The sequence below is a fragment of the Odontesthes bonariensis genome, chromosome 5, assembly GCF_027942865.1.
Source record: "Odontesthes bonariensis isolate fOdoBon6 chromosome 5, fOdoBon6.hap1, whole genome shotgun sequence".
Classification (NCBI taxonomy): domain Eukaryota; kingdom Metazoa; phylum Chordata; class Actinopteri; order Atheriniformes; family Atherinopsidae; genus Odontesthes; species Odontesthes bonariensis.
The window spans coordinates 25,516,428-25,543,153 of NC_134510.1; the positions used below are offsets into that span (position 1 = coordinate 25,516,428).

General features: G+C 42.5%; 3 protein-coding genes across 4 annotated transcripts; 1 reads left to right on the plus strand and 2 right to left on the minus strand.

The window, feature by feature from the left end:
* Window positions 1–717: 717 nt before the first annotated feature.
* leng8 (leukocyte receptor cluster (LRC) member 8) lies at window positions 718–10,612 on the minus strand. Of its 2 annotated transcripts, XM_075465661.1 has the most exons (15): window positions 10,254–10,611; window positions 9,472–9,604; window positions 8,778–8,909; window positions 8,210–8,287; window positions 7,625–8,051; window positions 7,240–7,405; window positions 6,987–7,157; window positions 6,632–6,880; window positions 6,391–6,549; window positions 5,959–6,253; window positions 5,587–5,688; window positions 5,415–5,483; window positions 5,194–5,323; window positions 4,899–5,106; window positions 718–4,815 (listed from the first exon to the last, which is right to left on the minus strand). In XM_075465661.1, exons 1-15 carry the CDS (start codon window positions 10,292–10,294, stop codon window positions 4,653–4,655), a joined length of 2,523 nt encoding a protein of 840 aa, XP_075321776.1. In that variant the 5' UTR covers window positions 10,295–10,611; the 3' UTR covers window positions 718–4,652. The 2 variants fall into 2 exon arrangements, with proteins under 2 accessions (XP_075321776.1, XP_075321777.1); XM_075465662.1 differs by lacking the exon at window positions 8,210–8,287 and having other exon boundaries at window positions 10,254–10,612.
* Window positions 10,613–16,362: 5,750 nt separating this feature from the next.
* cdc42ep5 (CDC42 effector protein (Rho GTPase binding) 5) lies at window positions 16,363–19,790 on the plus strand. The gene is made up of 2 exons (XM_075465666.1): window positions 16,363–16,513; window positions 17,243–19,790. Exon 2 carries the CDS (start codon window positions 17,256–17,258, stop codon window positions 18,195–18,197), a length of 942 nt encoding a protein of 313 aa, XP_075321781.1. The 5' UTR covers window positions 16,363–16,513; window positions 17,243–17,255; the 3' UTR covers window positions 18,198–19,790.
* grwd1 (glutamate-rich WD repeat containing 1) lies at window positions 19,572–26,244 on the minus strand. Its single transcript, XM_075465665.1, has 7 exons — window positions 25,989–26,244; window positions 25,778–25,895; window positions 22,434–22,602; window positions 22,134–22,344; window positions 21,420–21,565; window positions 20,560–20,751; window positions 19,572–20,112 (listed from the first exon to the last, which is right to left on the minus strand). Exons 1-7 carry the CDS (start codon window positions 26,206–26,208, stop codon window positions 19,804–19,806), a joined length of 1,365 nt encoding a protein of 454 aa, XP_075321780.1. The 5' UTR covers window positions 26,209–26,244; the 3' UTR covers window positions 19,572–19,803.
* Between the last annotated feature and the right edge of the window lie 482 nt (window positions 26,245–26,726).

Below are 26,726 nucleotides of genomic sequence, written 5' to 3' on the forward strand. Positions count from 1 at the left end.
GGTTTGAAATCTTATGTAAACTGAACTTCTTTAACCTCTGAGTTTGAGCTTTATAGTTTCCTTTTTGTCATCTTGTTTTTCTTCAGCGACCAGATTTTTAAACTTGAAACAAATATTCAGAGAAGTCTATTTAGAAATGATTCATCATAAGGTGTGTTTTTGTATAACAATGACCAAACACATTAAGTGCTCAGCTATTAAAAATGCTTTTATAGTTTCCTGTCTCGATTTAAAGCGAGTCCAGGCCTCTGAATCTGTCCACAGCACAAAGCTGAGTTCTGCCTGATGTCCCCTTATGTAACTCAGTGAAGACATAGTTCAACAAACTGTTGCAGCATTTCAACATGTTACCAGGTTTTATTTTAGCAGTAGTTTGCTTTCTGAGGCTTTTTTCCTGTTGTTTCCTTTTCCTCTTATTTAAAACCTTATAACCCACACATTCTCTATCCTTATTTTCTGACTCGTGTTTTCCTTCTTATCCCGTTCTTCCATTTCTGCTGAATTTCGTAACCTTTTGCTCTTCCTCCCATCTTGCGAGAGTATAATCTGCATTTTTCCAGCAGCTTTGTTCACTGATGAGTCTCAGAAGAAAATGTCCTTTTTGTGCCAAGTAATCCAACGGATCTGTAACTTCCAGAGTGTCACAGGTGGCTTTAACACACCTGAACTGTTCACATGTAACCAGACTCATGAAGATAAAGAAAAACAAACAAAAAAAGCTTTTTGCTCTTTATTCTTGAATTTTATTAATTCAAAAAGTATTTACACAATATTTACAAAATGGCAGTTTTTCATATCAGATCTGTATTGGGGAGGGAGCGGGGGACGGGGAGAGGGCATTTCAGATAAACCTTCAGCTTTGGTTGTTAGTGAGCTGCAACACAAACTATCAAAGCACTGCAGAAGTAATACAATACTTACTAGTGAGTGCGCCTAGCTGCACACAGCACATGGTCACAAACATATTTGACGTGAAAAGAATGAGAAGAAAAATACTTGTTAGAGGTTTGTGGACGAGAGCATCATGCAGGGGACGGGGTCGGGGGGGTAAGAGAAAGTGAGAAGAGAAAAGACAAATTCAAACAGACCAGTTAAATAGAAATGGGAGGAAATGAACACGGGTGAAGGGAGAGAGGAGAACTTCCAGAGTCAAGTATCAAGAAGGGAGATACAAAGACTAATGAAGGCATACAGCAACATGGGAGCAAATAAAACAAAAAGAATACAGGAAACATGACTGACACCAGAGGAAAAAAGATAACTAAATGAAAATGTGTATTGTTAGTCATTTAAAAAGGTGAATAATTCCCTATGAAAAAAAGTAACAAACATCCTGTGGTTCATCAGTCCTGAGGCATCACACGTACACAATTCTACCCTGTGTAAAGATCTTATAGAGGTCAAGCTCATCAAATGTCAAAGTCAAAGCAATACAGAAACAGAAGGATCTAAAGACTGTGTACTTTAAACAGTCCCTAAATGTAGATGATTTGGGGAAAACAGTAAGTTCTGCATGTCCAGACACATTTTGACATTGAGGGATAAATCTTTCTAAGCTCTCTAAGTCTGTCGATCAAACAAAAAGCAAGTGATTCCTGATTAGCCAAACAAAAGTTTTAAATTAAAAAAAAAAAGCAAAGAAAAAAAAAAAAGACCTAAATAATAACTCTACAAAACAACTGGAGGCAAATTACTCGTAAAGTGCAAATGCACCTGGACAAACAGAAACCAGCAGTACAGGGTCAATCTTTAAGTCTTTCAAACTAAACCATACCATGTTGCACACATCTTAAATATTTGGGTTAGCAGCAAATCACATCAGCAGCAGATCAACTTTCCACATTTCATGAGGAGGCTCCCACGTATTTATTTAACCAGCTGCGTGGCTTCAACGTGAGTGGGTCAAACCAAGACTTGCCCTCAACTGACTCTCCCCGTCGGGCGCCTGGAGGTTGTCTGCCCGCTTTTCACTCCGTGTGCTCCTGCAATGCAGCAGTGCTACAAGCTGAAGAACGATAGGTGTGGCGGTGTGTGGGAGGAAGGTTCAGGGAGCGAGGGGGGGAGGGGGGAGGAGGACAGAGGGAGGGGCAGATGAAGGGGGAAAGAAAGGACACATGTTGAGATCACTGTCAATACAAAATGTCTGCTGAAACAATGGTCAACAACCTCACAAATTACTCATCTGGGAATACAAGAATCATCTCTGGACTCGTTGTACGTTTCATGTAACGTGCAACGACGGTCCAAAGTGACAGACTGCCTGTGGGGACACAAAGTCTGGTTTCACTACAATTTGATTCGACAGCCCCTGATAATGTTTCCAGGCTGTGCTCAGATTTTTCCACAACTACAGCCACTGTTGGCAGACTAAACAGTCCAATCCAGACACGTCCGCATTAAGAGTTCACATGTTCACATTTATCATCACTTTTATGAAACCAAAGGAAAAAAAAACAAAACAAACAAAACAATCCCCCTCACACTTACCCACGTGTGAGAAACAAAAACAAAAGACCTACACTATACACTAATTAAAGGGAAATCACAATATGATACAACATTTACAGTAATATACTCTGTTAATAAGTAAATAATTAACATGTAGATTGTACAGCAAGCCTGCATCGACTCTTCCTCCAACCAAAAACAGCAGTCTGTAATACCTCAAGCTCAAAGTCTCTGCAGTGGAAATTAACACCATTCAATTAAAAAAAAAAAAAAAAGTCAATCTGCGGATTTACAAACATTCAATGTAAAGATCTCATTTCCAGGATGTGGTGACACAACAGCTGTTGGTGCGGCGTTACGTTCCCTGACATTTATCAGCTCTTTCGTCACCATTTTAACGTCCGATAAAGCTCGTCGCAACCATCAATGACCATGTAAACCTCAACCAGTATTAACCAGCATCACTCTGGGCCCTAAAAAGTACAAACGACCTGAGGGTAAAAGGACCGCTAACACCAGAGAGAACTCAGTCCAGACGGCTCTATTTTTCCATTTAGGGTTTCTAGTTTCTAAATAAATGAGGCTCCAATTGCTGCTTTCATTTTACAAATTTTATATCATCATCATCAAAAAAAAAAAAAAGATTTAAAAGCACTAATCTGCAGTCAGTTTATACATTTGTCTTTATTAAATTACTGTCTCCGCCGGTTTAAAACTCATGTTTTGATTGAAATACTTTTGTTGTACGACTTTCAGACAGCAGCGTGCGTCTGCGCAGTAAGAAGGAAAAAAATTTGAGGATCTTACCGACTTCGGTTGTGCCATTTTTAGGATATTGCCCAAATTTGCTAAGAAACTTCATCTGTCCAAACGTCAATCTGTAAAATTTCCTTAAACCCTGATTGCAGTTCCATAATTGTTTTTCCATTTTGTTAAGAGAAAAGCCAATACTGGTACCAAGAAAAATACCCAAAAACAAGAGGAGGAAAAAAAAACTAAACAAAAAAACACAAGACGTACAACAATTAACACAGAGGACATGCGAGGTGACATCTGCTGTGCCGTCATCCACCTCCTTCCAGAAGTCCCTCTCTTACCCGCCTCGGAGACATCAGAGCCAGAAGTCGCATACAAACCACTTGTTACTCCCTTTTGGTGAAGCTGTAAGGCTTCCTTCTGATGCGCCGCCACGCAGAAGTCGCAGCCCGTTTCTTACAAACAGCAGCTGTTGAGGCCGAAGATGGATGGAAGATGGACGTCTTGCTTTGGCTGGAATCCCAGCTGGTGTCAGGAACTTCTCTCGTGCGCCGACGGGAACCAAAGCCTGCTGTGAGCGGGCTCCTGCGCCACTTCCAGGGTATGAAGGAATGTGGATTTAACCTTGATGAACGCCTTATTGTAAAGTCAATGCCCATCAGGTCGAGACTTCTTGCCCACGCTGGCAAAACATTTGATAACTGTGAGCAGTGGATTAATACTGTCACATCAGGAACAGCACTTCAGACCTCAGTCCGTTTCTATCCTGGGCCAAGGAAAGGATGCAGACACCTTGAGAAAATGGGACGCAGTAAGGACATACAAACCGCCACCTCTTCTCACAGTCTTTAAGCAAAGCCAGGTTGACTTGGTTCTGGAGGCTTGAATCCCAACAGCAAAGCGTTGGCAGAATGCTTTGACGAGCAGCTGTTTGCGTTACCCTTCTGACTGACATGACTGGAATCTTCGGGTCTTTGAGCTGTTGACTTGAGGAAGGAAAAAACATAACAGAACACTGTTAGCGCTGTAATCTGATAGGAGAAGGGAAAGGGAACCATGAGGGTGAGCATCTCCCTGTTCTGGGACTTTGTGGTATCTTAAGTGTTGAGAGAACATGATCCCAAATCTAAACAACTTCTCTTTCTAGCAGAGTAGGATGAGGAGATGTTGGGCTATTTTGCAATATCGTTGTTGATAGTATGTTCTGACATGTTCTCCCTCGTTCTAAAAAAGGTGTCATCTCTCATGAGTCAGAAAATTCTATCTGCATTTGAGGCCTGATAACAGAGAGTACCTTTCTATGTGTTTTATTGTTGTTGCCTGCCTCTACTCTATCTGGACTAACTGAGAGAAGTACAGTGCATTGAATATATCAGGATCCATAATGAAACCCTAAGTGTATTCCTTCGCTGAGCTATCCCCCCCCCCACCCCCCCAACTCCACCCCCTCAGGAAGCAGCCAAGGAGACTGAGCTGGTTTTGCAGTCTATCTTTTGGGAATCAGAAGGGGTGAAGGCGACACCTAGAGTGCTTAAAAAGGCCATACAGGAGTCTAAACATGGGAAGCCCAGATTAGTCTGCACATACTGCACTGGCAGGTCAGGTCTGAACCTGCGGACAGAGGAAACAAAGACACGAGTCAGCATCCAAGAACCTAAAATTAGCGGAATAAATGTCTTTGGAGTCTAACTTACGTTTTAACTATAGCCCGAAGCGCGATCTTTCTTTCTCTCTCTACAAACTTGTCAATGAGATATGAAGCCATACGCGGGGCTTCCAGGTAAAGTTTAAAGAATCGGCGATAGTTCCCCAACGCCCAGGCAGCTCGGAGTGCAAGAGCATGAGCCACACACACATCTGCCCGCAGCGCCGGGGTTAAGTAAACCAACTCAGTGGTCAGATCTGGAGGAGGAATAACCAGCATTAAATCTTTCTGTGTCATCATGACCGACAAAACAAAATTAAGTTTTCTGTAAGATATGAGCTCACCTCCAGAGTTTCTAGTAAAGATGTAGTACAACAATCTATAAGCTGTAAACTCTCCAATGTTTTCGGAGGGATTTTCCTTGTACAGGGCCTTCAGCTGGGTCTGGCACTGGTTGAACTCCTCATGGTCTCCCTAAAGACAACCAGCACTGAGTTGGACTCAAAAAACACTGAGCAGTTTGTGCAGCTAAGTGCAGCAACAGCGACACCAAACAAAGGCTTACCTTCTCAAGGGCAATGCGTGCATGACACTCGTACACTTCCACTGTGAAGTCCGTACGAACTCCTTGGACCTATCGCAGGTAAACGGGCAAATTCATTAAACAAATTAATACGAAACTTACACAGTCAGAGGGAAAAACCGTGAAAGGACAGAAACACATGAAGATAACCAACCGTGAGGTCCTGTCGTATGGATTTCATCTGCTCACAGGCGTAGGCGTAGTCCACGTTGGTTTTCCAGTGGGCTTTGACAGTCTGCAGAGATTTTCTCAGCACCTGGGAGAACACGAGATAAGAAACAGATTAAAGCGGAGAACTTTACGTTTCTTTTTGAGTAACTCATACATCCGTTACATAGATTCCACACCTCCTTATCCAGCCTTGCTACTGTTTTCTTTCGCATTGAATGAAAAATCTCAATTACAAAAAAAAATTATACAAATTAGGTGCTTCCTTAAGAGAGTGAAAATGAACTGTGTGTAAATGTACGGAATAACAAACATTCATGACCACCGTCTCAGACAACGCTTCCACGAGAGAACTCACCTGCACAGGGCGCACAGTCGAAGGGTCGGGGGCACAGGTGAGCCTCAGGTAGGGCTTGGTGATGTCCTGACACGATCCCACGATGGGGCAGTCCTCCCAGCTAAGGCATTCCTGGGTGCCATCAGGCAGCTCCAGGGTATTGATGGACAGAACCAGCGGCTCTGAGCGCAGCTGCTTGTGGAAACGGGCTGCTCTGCTTTGCTTCTTAGCTTCTCTGTCTGGGTCGTGGAAATCTAAACCAGCATTGCCGCCTTTCCTCTTCTTCCCAGGAGTTGAATTTGAACCATCCATGTTCCTGATAGAAAAATAAGTTTACTCAATAAATTCAGAGAGTATAGAAAAGTAATAAGGCAAAAAAAAGAAAAAGAAAAAAAAACTCCATTCCTCAAAAACAGTGGGAAATGAAAACATTTCAAATATTTTAGAATTTACCGCCGTCCTCTGTTGGCTTTTCCTCCTCTTCCCCGTCCTCTCTCGCCACGTCCTCGTTCCCTATCATTGCCACGGCCACGTGCTCCTTTCTGGCCTCGTCTCGACAGCTGAGGCCGTAGGTCACTGGAGATGCTGCTGTCCGACTGTGAGCCAGAATCACTAGGATCACAGATGCAGAAGACATTAGGCCCGAGTACAAGGGACGCCCCGAGGAACCAGAGAAAAGCAAACCGTCGCATACCTCCGCCTGTGCCTTTGGTTGCTACGGTCTCTGTGTCGGTTGTGTGAGGGCGATGGTGAGCGTGAGGAGGATCGGGATGAACTAGAAGATGGGCTCCTTTGAGAAAAAATATTCCTGTAGTGGCCGAGTCTGTGCCCAACTCCCCTGCCTCGTGAAACACCTGCCACTGTACTGCCGGTACGGCTAACTGAACTATCCGATGATCTCTGCGACGAAACAGCTTCCCAGCGAGACTGCTTCACCTTCAACCTGCAGAAATACCAGATTTCAACACCCAGATCTCAGACGACGCTTTCGTTAAATTCACAGAAAACGATTCCAACATTTTCAAAGAAAACCCCACAACTGAACTCACTCTGGTAATGGCTCACGAGTCCAATCAATGGTGTAGGCGGAGCCATCCTTTAACCGCTCCTGCAGGACCTCCTTTAGCACCTTCTCTGTGCGATCCTTGTCTTCCTCTGTCTCACATGCTGTGAAACAGCGCTGCACATACTCCTTCATGGCTTGGGGCCAATCCTGGGGTCTGAGAAGAAAGTATTTAAAACAAATTAATTGTTTGCAGATTATGAAAGAAACCTAATTGGTGGAGACAGAGCAGCACTCACCTTGTCTGAGCACCTCCGGGTGCTCCACTATTTGGAGAGGAAGGTCCTTGATTTAATCCCGAGGCCAGATCATTGGGCTGGAAAGCCTGATTAGGGACTGGGGGACATTGAACCTGATAGGGCCTCTTAGAAATATTGAATTTCACAGAAGCTGTCCCTGGTGCCTCTATGAGAGCAGGAAGTGACATAGAATCATTTGCCGTTTTTTCAGGTTATGTTTCAACATGTGTGAGACCTGTGCATTTATTTGCCAAAACAGCAACAGCAAAAACTAAACAACATGTTTACATCAGACAAAAGCAGACATCATAATGAGTGTCTGTGGTGTTCGAGTTTCATTAATATTCAACGTGTCAGCTAACTTTGGAGAAACAGTAAATCTTACGTTTCATGCGGTGCCAAAGTTGTTGTCCTTGTTTATGGTTTTTGTTGGTCTCCCCTCTGCCGAGTCCAGAAACGTACTGATTCTGAAGCTGTTGTTGCTGCTGGGAGTTATTCTGAGAGGGCTGATAGGAGTTCTGTGCCTGGAAACTTTGGCCGTAGTTCGGCCTTCCCTGGGAATGATTGTAGACTTGCATTTGGTTGGGGTCACTGGGTGGGTATGGCATGGTGTTGTTGGCACTGTAAGTGTTTTGTGAAGGTGGAGGCGGATACTGGGAATTGGGAGGGGGAGGAATGGGTGAGGGTGGGGGAGGGGGAGGTTTCTCTGAGGTGGTTGGGCTCTGGGGTGGCTGGGGCGCAGCAGGGGGAGGAGGTTGTGGTTGGGATGGGTAGCTGGGGGACTGGTCTTCCATTCCAGGCACAGGGGGGGGCTATAAAGAGAAAGAGAAGTTTTTAAGCACCACAACAAAATCAACATCCGTGTTTAAGATTTAATAGTCACCGATCACATCCAATTATTCAGAATTTATGAGGTGCTGCCATCATTGACATAAATGATACATTACTGAGACACATTAATATTATGTACTTGGCCATTAGAAGTTGGAGTTCCTGAGTATGATCCTGGAGGTACACCATATTGATTTGGTGGATACGGAGCTCCGTACTGGAAATTAAGAGAAAACAAGGCTGTCGTTTTTTTTGTCCTTTTTTTTTTGGATGGGGGTTGTGGTCACTTCTAAATTCCCTTACTGTTTTCAATCCAAGTATTTGCAAAACCTTCTCCCACCTACAGAGAATCAGATCTAAGCCCATAAGCCTGAACGGTTCTCATTTTCCATGACTAATCTATAAGGGAAGTTCATCTGTCAAACTTTATTCAGTTTTGAGGGTTCTTGGATACATAAACTCTCTCTTTTCTATTTAAAACGTCATCAACAAAACAAAATTTTCTCTTGGTGAGGTACATGCTGCATTTGCATGCACTGCAAAATCTAAATATTAATTTATTCACACATAGGCATATCAAAAAACAGATTTTTTTTTTAGCCCAATATCCTCCTGCCCTACATTGATGAAGAGGTAGCTACACATTTTTAACGCAATGATCTGTGTTTGTATTAAAAGAAAGATACAAAGGTCCTTTCTGTACTCACTGGTCCCATGGGGTAGTAGTAGTTGTAAGGATATGTGTATCCAGGGTAATGTTGCTGAGTTTGCTGGTACCATGGATAGTACTGTTGCTGAATGGCAGCGGCGTCGGTTACTGCTGGCTGAAACTGGCCCGCCTGAAATAAGCAAGATACACAAATAGCCTTGATATTACAGAGCAATTCATTATAGAGACAAAGTCACCTGCTGGAAACAGGACTGAAAATGTTAGAACATATAAATATGCACAATTATAAAACTGATATGCCATGTTTACCTTTCCATTAATCTATTAAACATTTTGACTTCATATATGAATGAGCACCCCGGTCACTTCTCAGGACCAGCTGTAATGGCCATCTTATCAGATCTTATAACAACAGTCTGTTAATCACAACATGGCTAAAGGCAGATTTGCATCCGGTCACTCTCAGTGTGCAGTGTTAACAGGCGTGCACAGTGGGCGTCTAATTCAATTTGGTTTATGACAAGTTCTTAGTTTCCGCCGAATGTACATAGTTGGACTGGGTGCCAAAGTCTTTGTAGCCTCTCAGTGATTATCACCGGTAGGTCTCACTGAATGTGTGAGGAGCAAAAAAGTAACGCAGCCACTGAACGACTGGTAAATTGATAAATCATTACTGCTAAGCACCCCATCTCTGCGAAGGAAAGACATATCCGATAAGATGAACACTCAACCTCTGCTGTGCCCCGGGTTTCTTGTGTAGATTTAGCAGCGGTCTGACTCTTGTTGATGGATGCAAGTGCTTGCCTTGCTTTCTCCCATTCTGGATTTTCATGGGCCTGGCCATCTCCAGAAGGGACATAAGACCTGCAATCAAGGTAGAACAAAACTCGTCAGGCGTGTTTCGAGAATTAACTTGGTATTTACAAAAATAACAAGCGTTCAAGTAAAATAATTTAAAAAAATTGTTTACAACAGGCTAACAATTTTTTTTTACTTTCTTCCTGGCAGCCACCTAGCATTTTTAAAAACTATGGATTTATTAAAGCTTTTCACCAAGCTAGAAACAAAATAAGAATTGTGGCATAAATACATGTCAACGAGATGTAATCTAACTTGTATAATGTAGCCAGCCTTTTAAAAAAAGCTTATATTAAAACAGATAATTGATGTTCATACAGGATACCAATATGCCGGTATACAAGTACTTATTGATCGGTGGAGCCGTAAAAAAAAAAGTCAACTAGGTCGAAAAATTCGATCAAGAGACGTTAGTAAAAAAACAAAAAAACAAAACAGCAGCTAACGAATTAGCTCTCTGTTAGCCACACCAACGGCCTGCACATAGAGCTAGCTAATTTTAGATATGCTAATACTTGTCTACACCCATATAAGAAAATCTCATTAACATCGACTTAAAAGTTAGTTCTAAATACACGATACTGATATACCAAACGTCGAAAATTAAATCTCTACTTCTATTACAATCCCCATCTGGATATACAGCGTAACCTACCAGTTTGTTGAAGGGGTTGCTTGTGCTGTGTTGGCCGCCATTTCACCACAGATGAACGTTCGAATGCTAACACCACGGCAGTTGTTCGCTAGCAAAGCTAGCTGGCTAACTGCGTTAGCTCCTCAACCGCAAAAAGGTAAACAAGACGAAGTCAAAACTGGTTTCAAACTGTGTAGTTTGGACGGAAACAGTCAGTCGACCGCAAAGACATCACTTAGAGAAAAAACAACTTTAATGCGATTAGATACAGATGGTAATGAAAAATACAAGAAAGAAATTATGAGGAAAATAGTATGTTTGTTCCTTCTTGTTTCGCGATCGGCTCCGTCTGACCGAACTACATAGATACAAAATGGCAGATAAGCGAGACTGGCCAAATCAAGTGACATTGGCCTTTATTTTCGATTTCCCAGCGTATTGTTTTTCAGGCATAGGTGATGTAGATATTGCTGGCACCTTCTGTTCCGCTCCCTAACGGCTCAGCCAGTCACATTTAACTGTGACTTTAGCAGAGAGCCCCATTCACCTGCTGGTCTGTCTATCATGCAGAATGGGGCGGGATTGTAATGCCTTGAAGCTAAGCGCAGGGCAAAATTTATCGTCACATAGTATACAGTTATCCACATGTCTCAAATTGGGTGGCGAACAGAAAACGAAAACACTTTTCCAAAATGGCAATTGATACTTCGCAATTATTATTATTTTTCCCCTCAGTAATAATTAAAAGCTGTCATTGTGTATGGTTATTGCTGCTGGCTGTAATGAATTGTTCTGTATTGCAGCATAGCTGAAAAAGCCTCTTCCAGAACACACATTGTTTCACAATGCAGAGGTTGAGCAGTATTGTCCATTATGTATACTATGTCCCTAGTACAGAGCCAGTATATATATATATATATATATATATATATATATATATATATATATATATATATATATATATATATATATATATTTTATCAGTTTGTTGCGGTTCTTTGAGTCACTGGCTCCGATGCTTCTGCCCCGATGGCTGCAAAGCAGATTGCACTCCACCACAGATCACCAATAACCATGGACAGATTAGAAGCAAAAGGTACCCATGGCAAAGTGTTGTGAAACGCTCCCCACGCCCCCGAAAAATAGCGAAAAAAACCATCTTGATGGAAAGAGGCTGTTTTTTAATTCCCCACTAGTTCTCTATATAGAGATCACTAGTGGGGTAGGGGGAACCAGCTGCTGAGCATCTTAACACTACTTAAATACAGCTGTTCTTCTTAATAATGCGTAAAACAGACGCCCACAGCATAGGTACACATTAAAACTAAAGTGATGATCATTGGTATTCCTGTATCCATGGCCCCATGTACACGAGGTATGTATATGAGTCGTGGATGATCTGATGACAGGTGGGCAGCTTGGGGTAGAGGTGAAAAGTCAGTGAAGATGCAGCAGAACCCAAATGAACCTCATTGTTTGAAATGTGTAAATACAAAGGTGTCTTTGGCCACACTGAAAGATCACTAACTCACCTCACATGGCTCCATGCAAGCAACAGGGTTTCACACCAAAAACACACCAAATCTCAGTGTGTTTTCGTTAATTCAGCAAAGATGTACTGACACAACTTTGTAATGTTTGAATTTTTTTCTTTTCAAACTCATTTAGCTTCTTTTTCAACAAGCCTTACAAGCCTAGACTTACAACTGATGACCTGTTCATTGCACGTTTACTTGTACATACAGTGGGGATATGGTACTTGATCACTCAAGACACATGTTAACATCACAGACAGTTAGAGCAGTTCAGTTTTGACGGCTTTATCCAAGGTGGCTTTTTTTTATACTCTCAGTAGCTGTTTTCAGTCTTTGTCTTTGTTTTGAGTAAGTTTCTTTGTAGATTTGAATCATATTGTGTCATTTCTTTAACTGATTTGAATTATTTTGAGCCTCTTAGAAGGTATATTCAGAAATTTTAAGTTTATTATTTTTTGTAGGCTTAATCTTCAGCTTTGTTTTGCACCATGAGTCTCTTTGTGCTTAGCAGCACCATCTCAGCCTCTATGTGGTTGTTTTAAGGCATTTTGCCTTTTAGCGTTGTTGTTTTGTCCCTCTTTGTGGTTGTTTCAAATTTTACTACTCAAGCCAAACAAGCTCTAAGGACCAGGGAGCCATTCAACTCTTTGTCTGGGGCTTGTTGGCCCGTTTCATCATCTTTACATGTCAGTCGACAGTATGGTCCTGAAAGGTGATGCCCTCTAAAGCTTTTATTGTACATGAACACCAGGGAATGTCTGGAAATGGACAACAAATTGGGTCAGAACTTTCTCTGCTGTTGGTCAGACAAGCATGAGGTCAGTTCAGTCAGTACAGCAGAAATATATTTTTTTTATGTACCACCTCATAGATAGCAAATTACGCTCTTTGGATTTGGATGTATCTGCAGTATTGCAGATAAGCAAGTGGAATGCAAGATACTGGCTGGCAAAATAAAACCTTGAACAGCAGCACTTAATATCAGGGACACAAGCATAATGTATGTGCTTTACATGATTACCACCCGCTACAATGTTCACTCATGGGCTCATAGATCACTTTCTGGAGTTATAACAATGGATCTGATGGTATGATGGGAAAATGTCTTGAGTGACAGTTGCAGACATTTGCGCTCTCACATGGGGCCCCTTCTGGAACATATCTATAAAAACCAGGACTGCAGTGCATGTGTGAAAATGGCTTAGGACGACCCATATTTGTGGGCTCTTACTTCACCCCATGAAGGTGCACTTTCCATTGTTCTCAACGTCCATAGATCTTACGCAGACCCATTTTTCCTCTTTGCCTTCCTGTGAAGCATGCACAGCTGCAGGATATGTGTGTGTAAAAGTGTGTGCGCGTGCATCACATGGAAGGGAGTCATTTCCTGTCTGAGAGTCTCCCACACTAAACCCCCCAAAGTCCTTTGGACGTCTTGCAGAAGTACAAATGTTAACTGGAACTGGTGTGGTGTTAAAACATGTGTAATGTAATCCAAAAAGCTGTCTATTCAGGTTCATAATGCCTTTTAAAGCAGGAGGTCATCTTGTGGACACCCCATCATTAAACCCTCATGTGTTTTCTGTCTTGACTTCATTATTTTGTTGTTTTGGAAGTTGAGCTCCGTATAAATCTTTAATGTTGACACATAAAGTAAACTCTGTTACTATAAATGGAGGGCTCAATGTCCTCTCGAGTTTACATAAATAATGTAAAATGTCTCGTGTGTATTATTGTGTCTGATTTTAAGAGCGCAGCTTTTAAATAAATGAAATAGAGCATTTTGCGTAATTTCCAGCCCATTTCTCACAGTGAATGACAGCATGTGCCTGCGGCATGAATAACTCACTCACATTGTTGTCTTATCGGCTACATCATCACTAAAATATGTTGAGCAGTTGTTGCATGATCTCACAAACAATGACTCACCACCTAGAACCATTTTTTGAATGCCCGGGATTTCTGTTGTTTTTCTAACCCATGGAAGGAAGCTGGTTACTTTGGAATCCTAAAAAGCATCTTCCATCGTTGGTCCATTTCCAGTTTTGCCCAGGATCTCTCAAGAAGATTACTGACTAATTTCATGGGTAAGGGTTGCGGTTGAGTATGTGAGGCAATTATGCAGCAGCCTCCCTTTAAAAATATGATCTTGTCAACTAGGTGGGGCCATATAAGTGGTTTGACTTCATCGACTGCTTTCCCAAAAAAAAAAAAAAAAAAAGACAACATAGTTGCATTCTATTTTAAATTCTAGTCTTCCTTTAAAACATATTCCACAGAGTAATTTGACATGTTTGCTGTAGTGGTGTAGCCTAATTGTAGCCTTTAAAAAAAAAAAAAAAATCTTAGTATTTTAGCAAACTCCCATGAGATTATATTCTAATGATACAGATTTACGTACTGAGAGCTGTTCTTAGACAAAGTATTTGACATTTGCTATGGTGGCTGCTTTTAACTACTTCATATACTTCCCCAGGAAAGCTGTGTGTTAGTAGTAAATGTAGGGAAAATAAAGACAGCTCACTTAGTTTTACGGTTGGTCTTTGATTTTCATTGGAATTGCCTTGCAAGATCTGTTCCGTTAAAGATTATTTATAATATAATGCAAAGAATAACCCCAGTCATTATATTCATTATATGTTCCTTTAAATGATTAACAGAGAAGATTAAAAAAGATTGATTGATCTAGCTAAGAAATCAATGCACAGCCAATGACTTATACCTCAACCTCCACAAGGCAGCTTATTTTGAGTTTGTACATAACGTGCGGCTGTCACTGTATACATAACACCCTGTTCGCAGCTGGAATTCACATGTATCTTTGTTGATCCAATCATGACAGGTGTGAGTCCTGCAGGGCACAGTCACTTTGACAATTTTCTGTGGCCATCTGGGTCTCCTTCTTTTAAGAGAACAAAGCACAAATATGTCCTGGCTCACATCGGCAGACCGTCCTGCTCAGAACAACAAGCTTTCTGCTGTGTAGTTGGCTTATGGGAAGAATTCAAAGGCGTTAGCAAGTCTGGTTGATTATAGTGGTTATTGGGTCCATTTGGACCCAGAGTTATGTGAAAATACGTGAGTAGGTTCTCGTAAAACTGTCAAAGTATGAGATTCGGTCCTTGCAAAAGGAAATACCATTTGTTTATTTTCATACAGGAAGTAAGATGTCATCGCAATATGTCAAACATGTGGAGAATTATTGTAATGCCAGGCATGAACTGACACACAGATCTCTGCCAATTTATAAAAGGATCACACAGGATGCTGGAAATGCCGGACGTGAATGTTTGTTAATAAAGGGATCCATAACAAACGAATTATTTCCTCTTTTTGGGATACTTTTGTCAAAGACTAAAATCATGTTACCATTTAAGTAAACAAAATAAAGAATTGACATTTATATATTTATATATGTGCAATTAACTACCTGCGTCCTGTCTGACCCTTAAAAAGATAAAAGATGAGAGAACTTGCTGATTATCAAGTGCCCATCAGCTGGGAGTTCAAAGTGGCAGCCCAGGTCGCCATGGTGATGTTTAGTTCCATCTGACTCAATAGACTGAAAATTCGCCTAAATTTGATCTCAAACCTGCTGTTCCTGCCATTCTGGTGTTCAAAATGTGGACGTAGACAAAGACTGAAGAGTTGAGCCATTTCTGGTTTTCACTGACAATCCTATTCTCATTTTCTGTTGGAGTCTGTGGAGCACTTGGTGGTATTTCTTAATCGACTCAAAAAAAAAGTGCAGGTCTGTTGGCTTGGAGAGTTACATGGTGAGAGAGAATACACACGTTTCTATGATTCGATGAAAAATGATGCAGCTGCTGTGAAAACTGTGGACACCGTGGATGTTTTTCTCGTCTTCAACCGCTCTGTTGAATGTCAGCTACACACTTTTTGACCGTGGAATTTTTCAGTGCGATCAACTGTCGACCACTTGGGAAAAGGTACAGTGTATGTCTGAGAAAAGTCAAGGCAAAAGTTGCCCGAGGGAGCCAGTCGTTTGGGTGTCTGAACCACGTTTGTACAACAAATATTGCCAAAGTTTGCAACAACGAGTGGTGGGATTGTTGTGAAGAACAATCAAAAATATGGTGTTGCAGTTTGTCATAGAAATGTGCAGGAAAATAACAAGAATGATGGTAAAATACAACAGGTTTCCCCAGTATTCCTCCATGAAAATGTCCTGTTTAGCTGCTTTAAAAAAAAAATCAAATCTGGATTCATATAAATATATAATGTTCCCACCTGTCCACCAAGTTTAATGTAATTTGCTTGTGTAGTTTTGGCACCAACCTGCTTACAAACGCACCGAGCATAGAGTAACATCAAATTAACCTAATTGCAGGTACAATTGGATGTTTTCTAAGTGCACATTAAAGCCTTCACGTAAGCCTTGCTCACACAAACCTCCAGAGAGCCAACCTGCTGAGGCCTCATCATAGAAGACCCTCACTATACCTCACAACAACAGGTTAAGGTGTGCTCGGCGTCTTGTTTGTGTTTAACAGCGTCTGATCCAGCTGTGCCTCTCGGCCGCTCACCACTGTCGCGTCACTTCCTCAGCCTGTGCCCATCCCTTTGGAAAGAGAGAGAAGAAAAAAAAAAAAAAAACTCACACAGGCAAACGACGGCGAGAAAAGAGCGAGGGAAAAGTTGAGAGGGAGGCGAAAGCGAAAAGCCAGATGAAAAGGCTAGATACAGCAGTGGGAGCCCGTAAAAGTCAAGAGGATACGCTTTAAAGTAAGTTTTCACTCCTTTGAATGTTTTGGTCACCCTCATTTAGCTCAGTTGATAAGCAGAGTTTTGAATTGATCCAGACGCTCCTCTCATTGCTTAATACCCGTAGCTTTCGCTATTGGCTACTAGATAAAGTTATTAAACGACGTGTGTAACTTTTACGCACTTTAATCATTACTAGAAAGTCTCAGAGGGATGGGCCTTTAATCCGCCTCCCCTGTTAAATTAACTCACTCATTCACATCCGTCCATTAGACACTGGTGTCCGCCTGAGGTTTACAGTATATTAAATGTTAGAATATCCAACACATGGGTTGTAAAAAAGCCTCAACCAGCTTTATTGAGCATTAGTCAACAATGTTGTATTGTTGGCCTCGACTGGGAATATTTTTCCCCCACAAGGAGCTTTGGGATGATAGATGAATCTTTTTCAGAGAAGGTTACAGTCTTGTTTTTGTCTTCATATACCCCTGAGGGTAGAGAAAAGTATGTGCTAACGCTGCACAGTGTGCTTCAAGTACAAGTCTCAGCATGGCCTTCACAGCCGCACCAGTGCCAAAAAGCTCATTGCTTTCCCACAATATTACACAACATGGTGGATTTTCACGCTCTTATCAGGAGGTTCAACCAGGCCTCCAGTATTGCGTTGCCCAGTCTTTCATTCTGACTGCGCTGTCTTACAGACATAAAATTTCACCCTCCATGTTTGGCTTTCCTCTCTCCTTTCCCCAGCTTCTTTGCAGTCATGCCTCTCCACAAATCAACTCGGGCCCCTCGCCTGGACCCTACAATGATCTCAGCCCCTTTGGGTGACTTTCGCCACACCATGCACATCGGCAGAGGAGGGGATACTTTTGGGGACACCTCTTTCCTGTCCACTTTAGGCCCAAGCTCATCCACTCCTGAGGAGAATAGTTCAGGGACCATCCCAGCTGATGACCCCGAGGTCAACCACAGCGATCACACAGATGCTCTGGGAAGCCCGCAGAACAATCAGCTTCACCACTCCGACTCGGTGTCCTCATTCACCCTGGACCTGGATCTGGACCTGGAACTGGACCTGGGTCCGTCTATGCTTGGGGATGTATTAGGCGTCATGGATGGTCTGGCGCTTGACTCCAATGAGGAGGATATGTTCAGTCCCCAAACCGGCACCTCAGTGGTTGAAGTGAAACAGGGCAAAGGACCCGTGGAGATGTCTGTGAGCATGCAAAACAAGCTGAATGGCAAGAACCTGGATGACAACCAGGTGGGAGACGGCAGGATACCGGATGGGAACGGAATCAAACCCAAGGGGTTGCGACCAAAAGTGCGATTCAGTGACAAGCGAGAGGAGATCATTCGCCAGGCATCTGAGGAGGAAGAGGGTCAAGCCTTTGAATTCCAGGATGAGAATCAGCTGCCGTGTCACAGTCCAACGAGAGGTGAGAGCGAGAGGGGAAAGAGCCTGGTCGGTGAAACCGAGTTCACCAATCATAAAGTGGATTTGCCACCCAGTCCTGCTTCATCACACAGCTCGGAGTATGAAGGAGTCACTCCATTGGACAGGAGGAGGGCTGACAGCGGCCACTCAGAGACTGATTCAGAGGAGGAAGAGGAGGAGGAGGAGGAGGAGGAGGAGGAAGAGGAAGAAGCAGGACGGGGCTACACATTCGAAGACGAGTTCGATGATGAAATTGGTTTATAGGGGGACAAGTATTGTTTTCAAGTAAAAACACATCTATGCTGGCAAGTCAACAAAGCATACTGTGCCCTGTAGGCTTCATGAACTCATCATCTTACTTTCATCGGAATCGGAGGTTCAAGCAGAACATTTCTGAAAGCAAACTGGACCTTTTGAAAAAAAAAATTACAAAAAAAAAAAAATCAGTGAGGGGTGTACCGCTACGACGACGTTGCTCAACTGGAAAACACATTTTTTGTTTCATCCACAAGGGTGACAGACTTGCAAAAGACTTTTTGAACAGAAAATGAACATTGTGTCATTTGGGTTATGACAGTGAAGTTTGTAGCACTTTCACTTCATTCAGCTGGAAGCTTTGCTGTCACATTGAAGCTCTGGAAAATTTGATCAAGCTAAATGAATGAGGTTCGCGTTGTTAATTTCTCCTATGTCTTATATATGACATATAATCTGTACACAGTTGGTGCTGTGTTTAAAAATTCCTTTTAGTGCCTTAAAGGGAGCTGTATGCTTACATTATTTTACCCTGTGCTGTATCATCGTCTTTATATTCACTTCTTGCATTGCATGTTTAGAAACAGCTTCCATGTCTTCGGTTTCGTACTTTTAAAAAAAGCTTTCCAGAGTTCTCATAGACAGCGTTGATAATGATTTACTGTGAATTTGTCACATTCCATATCTTCCAATGCGAGGCTTTCTGGTTCAGACCAAACCGTATCTTTACGTTTTTTTTTCCTTAACTTACCAAAGCTATCCTCCGGGCTGTCAGGTTGGGTTTATACTAGACAGAAAAGACAATCGTGGGATTTAAAGGTCAATTATAAATCAGGACTAGCAGTGTATTTTTGTAAATCCATTTTGCTTGCATAATGCTTTTTTTTTTTTCTTTTTAATATTTGGTTTTGCAAGCTCCAAAAGGGAGATACCATTCATCTGTTGGAAATGCTGGTTTTAAACACAGTTGTTAGCCTGTGATTTGTTGAGGATTACAGGAAAACAATAAAGTAATTATTGGGATTTTATAACAACCAGCCTCGGATGACTTTATCTGTTGAAAGTCTCTCTGGCATTTATTAGGGTATGCACTGGACTTTAGTAGCCATCTAACATTTTAGTTACAGGTGAAAGTTGCCCACCAGATGCCCTTATTCCCACACAGGTACAAAAGGTTCGGTCCGTGGCACCTGAACCGAGCTCGTCAATTTTTCAGCTATACGACACTACACCAGTTCCTGGTCATGCAGGCTTATAATGAACGTGTGTGTACAACCACTTGTCTTTTATTACAGTATACAGGAAGTGACAGACTTTTATGAAATATTCTCATGAAATGAGATGATTATATGCGCTCCTCTAGCAGTAAGACGTAACAGCAGCTGGCATTTTAAAGATTTTATTTTAAGCGTGCAACAGGGAATGCCTAAAATAGTTTGCACATCTGTAAAACATACAGACAGAAAGTTCCACTGGAGCGACACGTGGCAAATAAATGTCGAAGAAGTAGGGTTACTACTTGCATAGCTAAGTTATGTACATTATTACAAACTCTTGACTCCTCATTACACACTGTAATACTAGATGCAAAATCATCTCACACACACACACACACTCATACAGATATCGTCCTGAAAACGTTGAACCCTGACAGGGCCGTTGAGATCATGACTCCGGGCATTTGCGGATGCCAGTGGATCTCCTTGATCTCAGACTGACCCTGGTGCAGGAACAGCAGCTGAGGGGGCAGGTCCTTCACCCCCTCCACCCTGGCACCCACGTCGCACGACTCCACGGACAGATCCCACTGGCTGACGACGTCGTCCGCTCCCGAGGCAGCGAACACACTGGAGTCCACGGGGCTCCACTCCACCGACGTGATGGGAGCGCTGTGCTGCTTGAAGTTCGCCACAGGACGACCCGTCTGCAGGTAGAAGAGAGCGGTGAGGTGAGAAAGATGACCATACGACATCTGGCTTCAAGAGCATAGGCAACCCGAAAGTAACTCATTGACAAAGTTGTGGAAGATTGTAACATTTGTACATCATCATCTTATACAAAAAAGTGTATCCTTTTTTCTTTCTTTCTTAAAGTTCCATGTAATTTAAAAACTGATTCCTATGTACGGTGGAAGGTAACTAATTAAGATGGAACAAATGCCTGTGGTTAGATGGGGCAGGAAAACTAAGAGGTGGTAGATTATCTGATGTTGTAATACAAGAGGCTCTAAACACTGTTTTCCTTGTAGCAATAATAGCAGGTTGTTTTGCAATAACACACGCAGATAATAACCCATAATTGTAAAACCATAGATGGAATTATCCTGCTTGTGTTCAGTGTTGATTTTAGATCAATTGCCGTTGGCTCTTACCGTAAACTGTCGCAGGTCCCACACTTTCAGAAGCCCATCGTCGCCCCCTGACAGGAGGAATGGTTCGCTCCTGTTCCAGCTGATTACGTTGATGTCTGAGGAGTGGGCTTCATTAGCTGAGAGCATTGAATTTGGCGGGGCACGGACATCCCAGATTCGAATGGACTGGTCCACAGAACAAGATGCAAAAACCTGCAAAAAACCTTGAACATTAAAAACACAACATCGAACTGAACAAGGAACTCTGCTGCATTTCTTCCAAAATAAGTTGTCGTACCCCCCCCCCGTGTTTTTTTGTGCAGTCCTTTTGTATCAAAACTACAACAACACCAATTAGGTCAACCCGTTCCAAGAATGCGGCGAAAAATATGGAACGATTTGTAAAAGCAGACAGCTAACAGAAGGCATCAGTCTTGAGGACGCACATTCACATACCAAAAACAGGTTAAATGACGAGCGGCAGCATGAAGGCAGCCACTTCAGTCTGACATCTTAATTACAGCTCTGCGGTAACACAGCTGCAGCGAAGCCTCAAGTTGCCTTTAAAATCAACATCATTTCATACATTCCAGTTAGTCATTTCTCACACCACACCCTTGCTTACCAAACCGAACACCTGTCAAGTGCAGGTGAGCTGGTACGGTCAGTTTGATATGAGAAATTCTCAGAAATTAACCCTCAGCTTTTCATTTGGCCACTGCAGGGAATACCTACGCTGTGGTCATGGCAACGAGGACAGAAATGCTCAATCGCAGCAGCATACGTGTCTAATATTCATCCAGTTTCACTCAGCTCTAATGGAGCCGGAGCCAAGGCAGAGCTGACAGTGCCGACCACAGTGTCACCATTGTTCTACGTACCGAAGCTTCAGTGGGCGACCACTGCAGATCCTCCACGGACTTGCTGTGGGAGCTGAAAGGTCGTTGGTCGATCTGCCAGGAAGTCCCTCCCTCTCGCGGCTCCCACACATGAATGTTCTTTTTGCAGTCCCCGCTGACGAGTCGACCTGTTGAGAAAATACAGCCAGGAGAATTAACATTTCCGTTTAGGGACACGCCCGCCTCCTTTAAGCAGAATTTTCAGAAGCCATTTCAAATTTGAAACACCTCAATTTAAATATGTTGCATTAGCATATCTTTTTCTGTGGCATATTTGGTCATTAAAACGGGACGTTTCTCTCTGAAAACCCGCATTCAGTTGTGGCATTTTGTTCCAGTGTCTTTCCTCTACAGGCTTGCAGGTTGTGGAGATTTTTGCATTTTTAACTGCAACAACCAGAACATTTTGAATGGCTGCATATTTTATCATTGCCAAGCATTTTTCTAAAGCATACACTAAGGTTTTGCCAACTCAACTTTTGAGGACTCATTTCTGATCTTTTCCTGCTGATTAGGAATTTACAGAGAAAATAAAGAACCAAAGAAAGAAAATCATACTTTAGACCTATACGGATGGCTTCATTTTTGACTAAAACTTTGTCGTACGTTTCTGAAGTTGAGCTTTAGACCAAGAGTCAGCAGTTTGTCTTTTCTTCCCTTCTCTGTATTTGAGCTGTAGGCGTAAGACGCACTTACCGGGTACCTTAGGTGACCAGTCAAGAGCAAATCCTTCACTCATGTGTCCCGAGAAACTGAAGAGTGCGTTGGCCTCCTTCTGCTGTTGCATGAAAGCAGCCATGGCAGCAGAACTATGGACGGCCTCCAGCTGAGGTTGAAGATCAAATATTTCTACCTGTCCCTTCTCTGACCACACGGCAGCCAATGACAGCTGTCCGCACTGGGTCACCTGGAAATTAGGAAGACAAAATATGTCATCAGGTGGAAAAATGTGTTGATTGCACTTTTTTTTTTTTAAATAAAGCAAGAACAACATACTCTAACTCGGTTAATCCCCCCATAGTGAGGCATCATGGCCAGTTCCATCTGTGGTTTCTTATCTTGGTCCTCTTCATCTTCATCGCTTTCTTCATCGGCGCTTTCCTCCTCCTCCTCCTCTTTTTCCTTCTCTGTTCCATGGAGGTTATGCATGCGCATGACCAGTAGTCTGCAAGACAACTGATGCATTTAATATTGCGTATGTGTGCAGGTGGAGGCCAAACTACTCAAGCAGGCTCAAACTTACTCTGTGATCTGTAGTCAACTTCTGACTAAGTTTCCATCAACATTCAGCCCACATTTTCATTTTCCACTGAAGGGAACATTAACAGTGGGCAAACATTTGGTTGACATCAGAACAAAACAGAACTGCTCACCACAAGAGGAAAACCAACAACCACCACCCCCCCTCGTTTTCTAGTCCTTGTAATCCAAAAGCTGTCTTGAATCATTCACGTAATAATAAGTGGGATAAGTAATGAATGCCTGAGCATACTGCTACTGAATGTGAGGATTTTAAACGCATTATTCATCTGTTATTTGCTTTACAAACACAACAGGATTAAAAAGAAAATAGAGGTGAAATTGGGCGTGACGTTCCAAACGTTTCAAACTCAGACCCAACACAGTGATGGTCTACGCATAGTTGGGATGTAGTGCGAGACAGCTGGCTGATTTAACAAAGACAGACCGACTGTTGCCGAGATTTAAGTACCTTTCAGATTCCAGATGTTTAAGTTCATCCACTGTACACAACTGTCTTGCAAGTATGAACAAACTTGCCATGAATTCTGTGCGAATAAACTAAAACTGCAACCAGTTCTGCTATCTTCCTGTAAACATTTGCTTTCTGTAAAACTCAGGACCTGAGTATTTATACCAACATATTGGCGTCTCCATTACCCTCCACTCCATTCATCACTGAACTAAATGGCTCTTTATGGGGACTGGCAAATATTTGTAAACAAGAAAACAGCAAAAAGCTGTTGAAGAACAATTCTGACTTTCATTTATTTTGAGTAGTCCAGAAAAAAAAAACCAACAGCCTTTTAGATTTTACAGATCCCTCAAGTGCCTGAAGAGAAGACAAACGGACTTCCTGTCTTGGGTGTTGTAGATGTTTTTCTTCTCATCTGAAAGGTTTATTCGTATACCAACATTTTACGGTCTTACAGAAACAGCATATGTGCATTAATCGTTCAGCTCTGTGAGGACGGCACACTGAGCTGACCACTGCTGGGAAGCTACTGATCCGCGTTAATGACACATGTAGTTACATTTCTGAGGAGCACATAAAGCTCCTGTGTACCTATGGTGGAGCCTTTACGCATATTCAGCACATGAATAAAAATCAAATGCCTAAAAGTGGGATGAAAGACCTCTTAACATTGAACAAAGTTTGTCTTTCTCTTCTTCTCCTTATTTAAAAAAAACAAACAAAAAAAAAGAACATGAAAGCCCTGTTCCAGCTGGAGAAAATTAACCGGCCAGTATGAATATTAAGGTTTGGGAGGCAGACTACCTCTTCAGCTTGGACCAGCTCAGGTAACTCTGAGCCATCTCTTTACTTATGCAGCTAGAAGCCTAAAGGCTGCAGGGGGATGATGCACCGAACTCTCTCTATATATGCATGTTATTAACGCTGACATTTCAGCTTTCTGACTGCCACTGGCCTATCAACAACTATAGGATAATATGAGCTGATGGAAGGGACTGATATTGATATCTGGTGTATCCTGCTGAGTTACATGCACATTTCCCTGAAAATGACAAAGATTTATGTACGTTTAATTATGTTGGTCACAAAAATGACAATAAAATGGTCGGGCCAGGTAAGCACTGAAAAGTCCCTGAGTCTGTTAATGGCTTCAAAAATTTAAAACAGTAATGTTTTTCTTTTAATAGGAGGGGTTTGGGAAACATCTCTTTCAATTCATCGAACTGTTGAGGTAAAAAAAAAAAACATGACAAAACAATCCATATCAGCCATCTAATGATCTTTTTTTTTTACATCTATGTCAGTGTCAGTCTAGAATTTCCCAGATAATCGCTCTCTAGTCTGTTCACTCCCTGAGTCAGCGTCTACTGAAGGTCTCTTCCTGTTAAAAAGGACTTTTTCCACTTTACTTTAAGCATGCTCCGGTGGGAAACGGAGTTGGATTGAAATTGAACTAAACTGGGCTGTATTTATTTCGGTCTGGGACCTGAGCTCATCTCATCTCTCTGCAGAGCATCCTGGATTGACTTTTGTTTTGAACTGATGCTATGCAAGTCAACTCAACTCAATTAAAAGTACTGAACAACCCTAAAACCAGACATCCCAAGTCTCCCGGAAGTTCCGGGAGCCTCCCTGATATTGATAGTTAATCACGGATGCCCGCGAGTCGGATAAAATATCCCGGATTTTAGACTATAGGAGGGAGTGTTTTTTTTTTTTTTTTTTCAATGCGAGTGATAGCGTGCAAGCAATACAATAACTCGTGCCCCATCATGAACGTTTCGACTACGCAGGCACAAGAGAGAGAGGGGTGTGAAACCTGTGCGTATCTGTCCAAAGCGATGCTCTGTTCAACGAGCGTTCAAGGCGACTGCTGGTCAGAAGGTGTGCTGATTGGTTTAGTCAGCAAAATAAGCCAATGACGTTCGGTGTGGGAGGGCTTCGATTTACTCTCTGACAGTCACCTAAGTTACCACTCAAAACTGCAATCTGCCAAATGGCAGAGGGTGAATCCTCGAGTAAAAAACGAAAATATAAGACTCATTTTACAGCAGAATATACTAAAGTATACCCATGTCTAGTGAAGGTGAAGAATGATGACACCGTGGCGAGGTGCATTGTATGCAATAGTGACTTCAGTATTGCCCACGGCGGATTTAATGACTGTAAAAACATGTGGAGGTAGGGTAAGTTGAACGCGCCATAATCTGCATTTTATTTCTGTAGGTTAAATGCTGTTATAAAATAAAGCAAAACGTATCAAAGACTTATTTAAAGTATCAATACACATTTAGTTACTAAATTATGTAGGCCTATATCTAACTAGCCAGCTACAGGGGGGGGTCGATAAGCATCTCCCTGAAATGAGTTTTTGGAACTTGGGATGTCTGTAAAACTGTGATAAAACATCTGTGCTTTAGCACCGACATTATCTGATGCGTTTCTAACATGAATGTTGAAGTTTCTAACCAGCAACCGTTGCCTGGATACGAGGATGACAACTTCCTCTGTAAAGCTGTGCTGTATTTGCAACCTAACAAACGAACACAAATAGAGTGCTTTATTGTGGAGATAAATAAATTGGAGACAATGACAGTCTTGGGCGTGCGTGTGTGGAGGCTTGTACCTGTTCTTTAGAGCAGTTTCAGCCTGTGTTCCCGCACAGAGCAGCATGGACAGAGGAAACAGAGACCTGCTTTCACCCTCTTCATCTTTCAGGACGTCGAAGCTCAGACACGGAGCCCCTGAACACACACAATAAAGCCACAACACGATTTAAATCTACAGGTCAGAAGTAATGTCAATTTTGGCTGACTTCGGCAGGACTTTCTACTTGCCTGTCTGGCACTCGTGGTACATGCGGTACGCGGAGCGGTCCATTTCCAGCTCCTCTCCGGGTTGCAAAGGCTGAATCCCGGGGACGTACACTTTCCTCTCTCCCTCTCCGTTCGCTCCTTCGTCTTCCATTTCTTCTCCCTCATCTTCGTCGCTCCCTGCTTCGTCCATCTCCTGTTCGCCTCCTTCTTCAGCAAACGTGTGTTCATCGGGCGCAGACATCTTGGTCGCTTACTTCCGGTTTATTGAGCCACCACGTGGTTTGTTTGTCGTCGTCCTCCCCCTCCTCCTCCTCCTCCTCCTCTTCCTCCTCTCTTGTATTGCACTCCCCTTCTTTCCCTGTCTCTCCCACCCCATTTACGGGAATTCAGCTCGCCCTTTTGGCGCTTGGCTCCCCGCTGCCAGGAAAGATCAAGCCTGCAAATATTTGTCTTGAGAATCGCCAAAACTACGATGCCAAAAAAGTAACGACGAGTGGATGCTCGGTGTCATCTTACCATCCCTGGAAAATATTCTTTATTAAGAAATATGAATGATCGTGATCATATTTGGGGTTATATGCATGCAATGAGAGTCATCAGGCCGTTGCAAGCATTTACAAGGCACGGCCTGGTACTGACAGCGGAGCCCCTGCTGTATTACAGTCAGGAAACCTGGATTTGACTCACTGCTAGTATAGACAGTGACTCAATATAGACATGCATTCTGAAAATTTGGCACTGTCCATAAAAAAGTGTTAT

Excerpts from the sequence above, each read along its gene's own strand:
- leng8 (XM_075465661.1), bottom strand. The coding sequence starts at position 10,294 with ATGGCGGCCAACACAGCACAAGCAACCCCTTCAACAAACTG. Across the intron at positions 8,288-8,777 it reads ACTACTACCCCATGGGACCA|TACGGAGCTCCGTATCCACC; the intron begins GTGAGTACAGAA and ends CTTAATTTCCAG. Across the intron at positions 8,052-8,209 it reads CTCCAACTTCTAATGGCCAA|CCCCCCCCTGTGCCTGGAAT; the intron begins GTACATAATATT and ends TTCTCTTTATAG.
- cdc42ep5 (XM_075465666.1), top strand. The coding sequence starts at position 17,256 with ATGCCTCTCCACAAATCAACTCGGGCCCCTCGCCTGGACCCTACAATG.
- grwd1 (XM_075465665.1), bottom strand. The coding sequence starts at position 26,208 with ATGTCTGCGCCCGATGAACACACGTTTGCTGAAGAAGGAGGCGAACAG. Across the intron at positions 22,603-25,777 it reads GAAACTGCTCTAAAGAACAG|ACTACTGGTCATGCGCATGC; the intron begins GTACAAGCCTCC and ends GTTGTCTTGCAG. Across the intron at positions 21,566-22,133 it reads CTGGTCACCTAAGGTACCCG|GTCGACTCGTCAGCGGGGAC; the intron begins GTAAGTGCGTCT and ends TTTTCTCAACAG.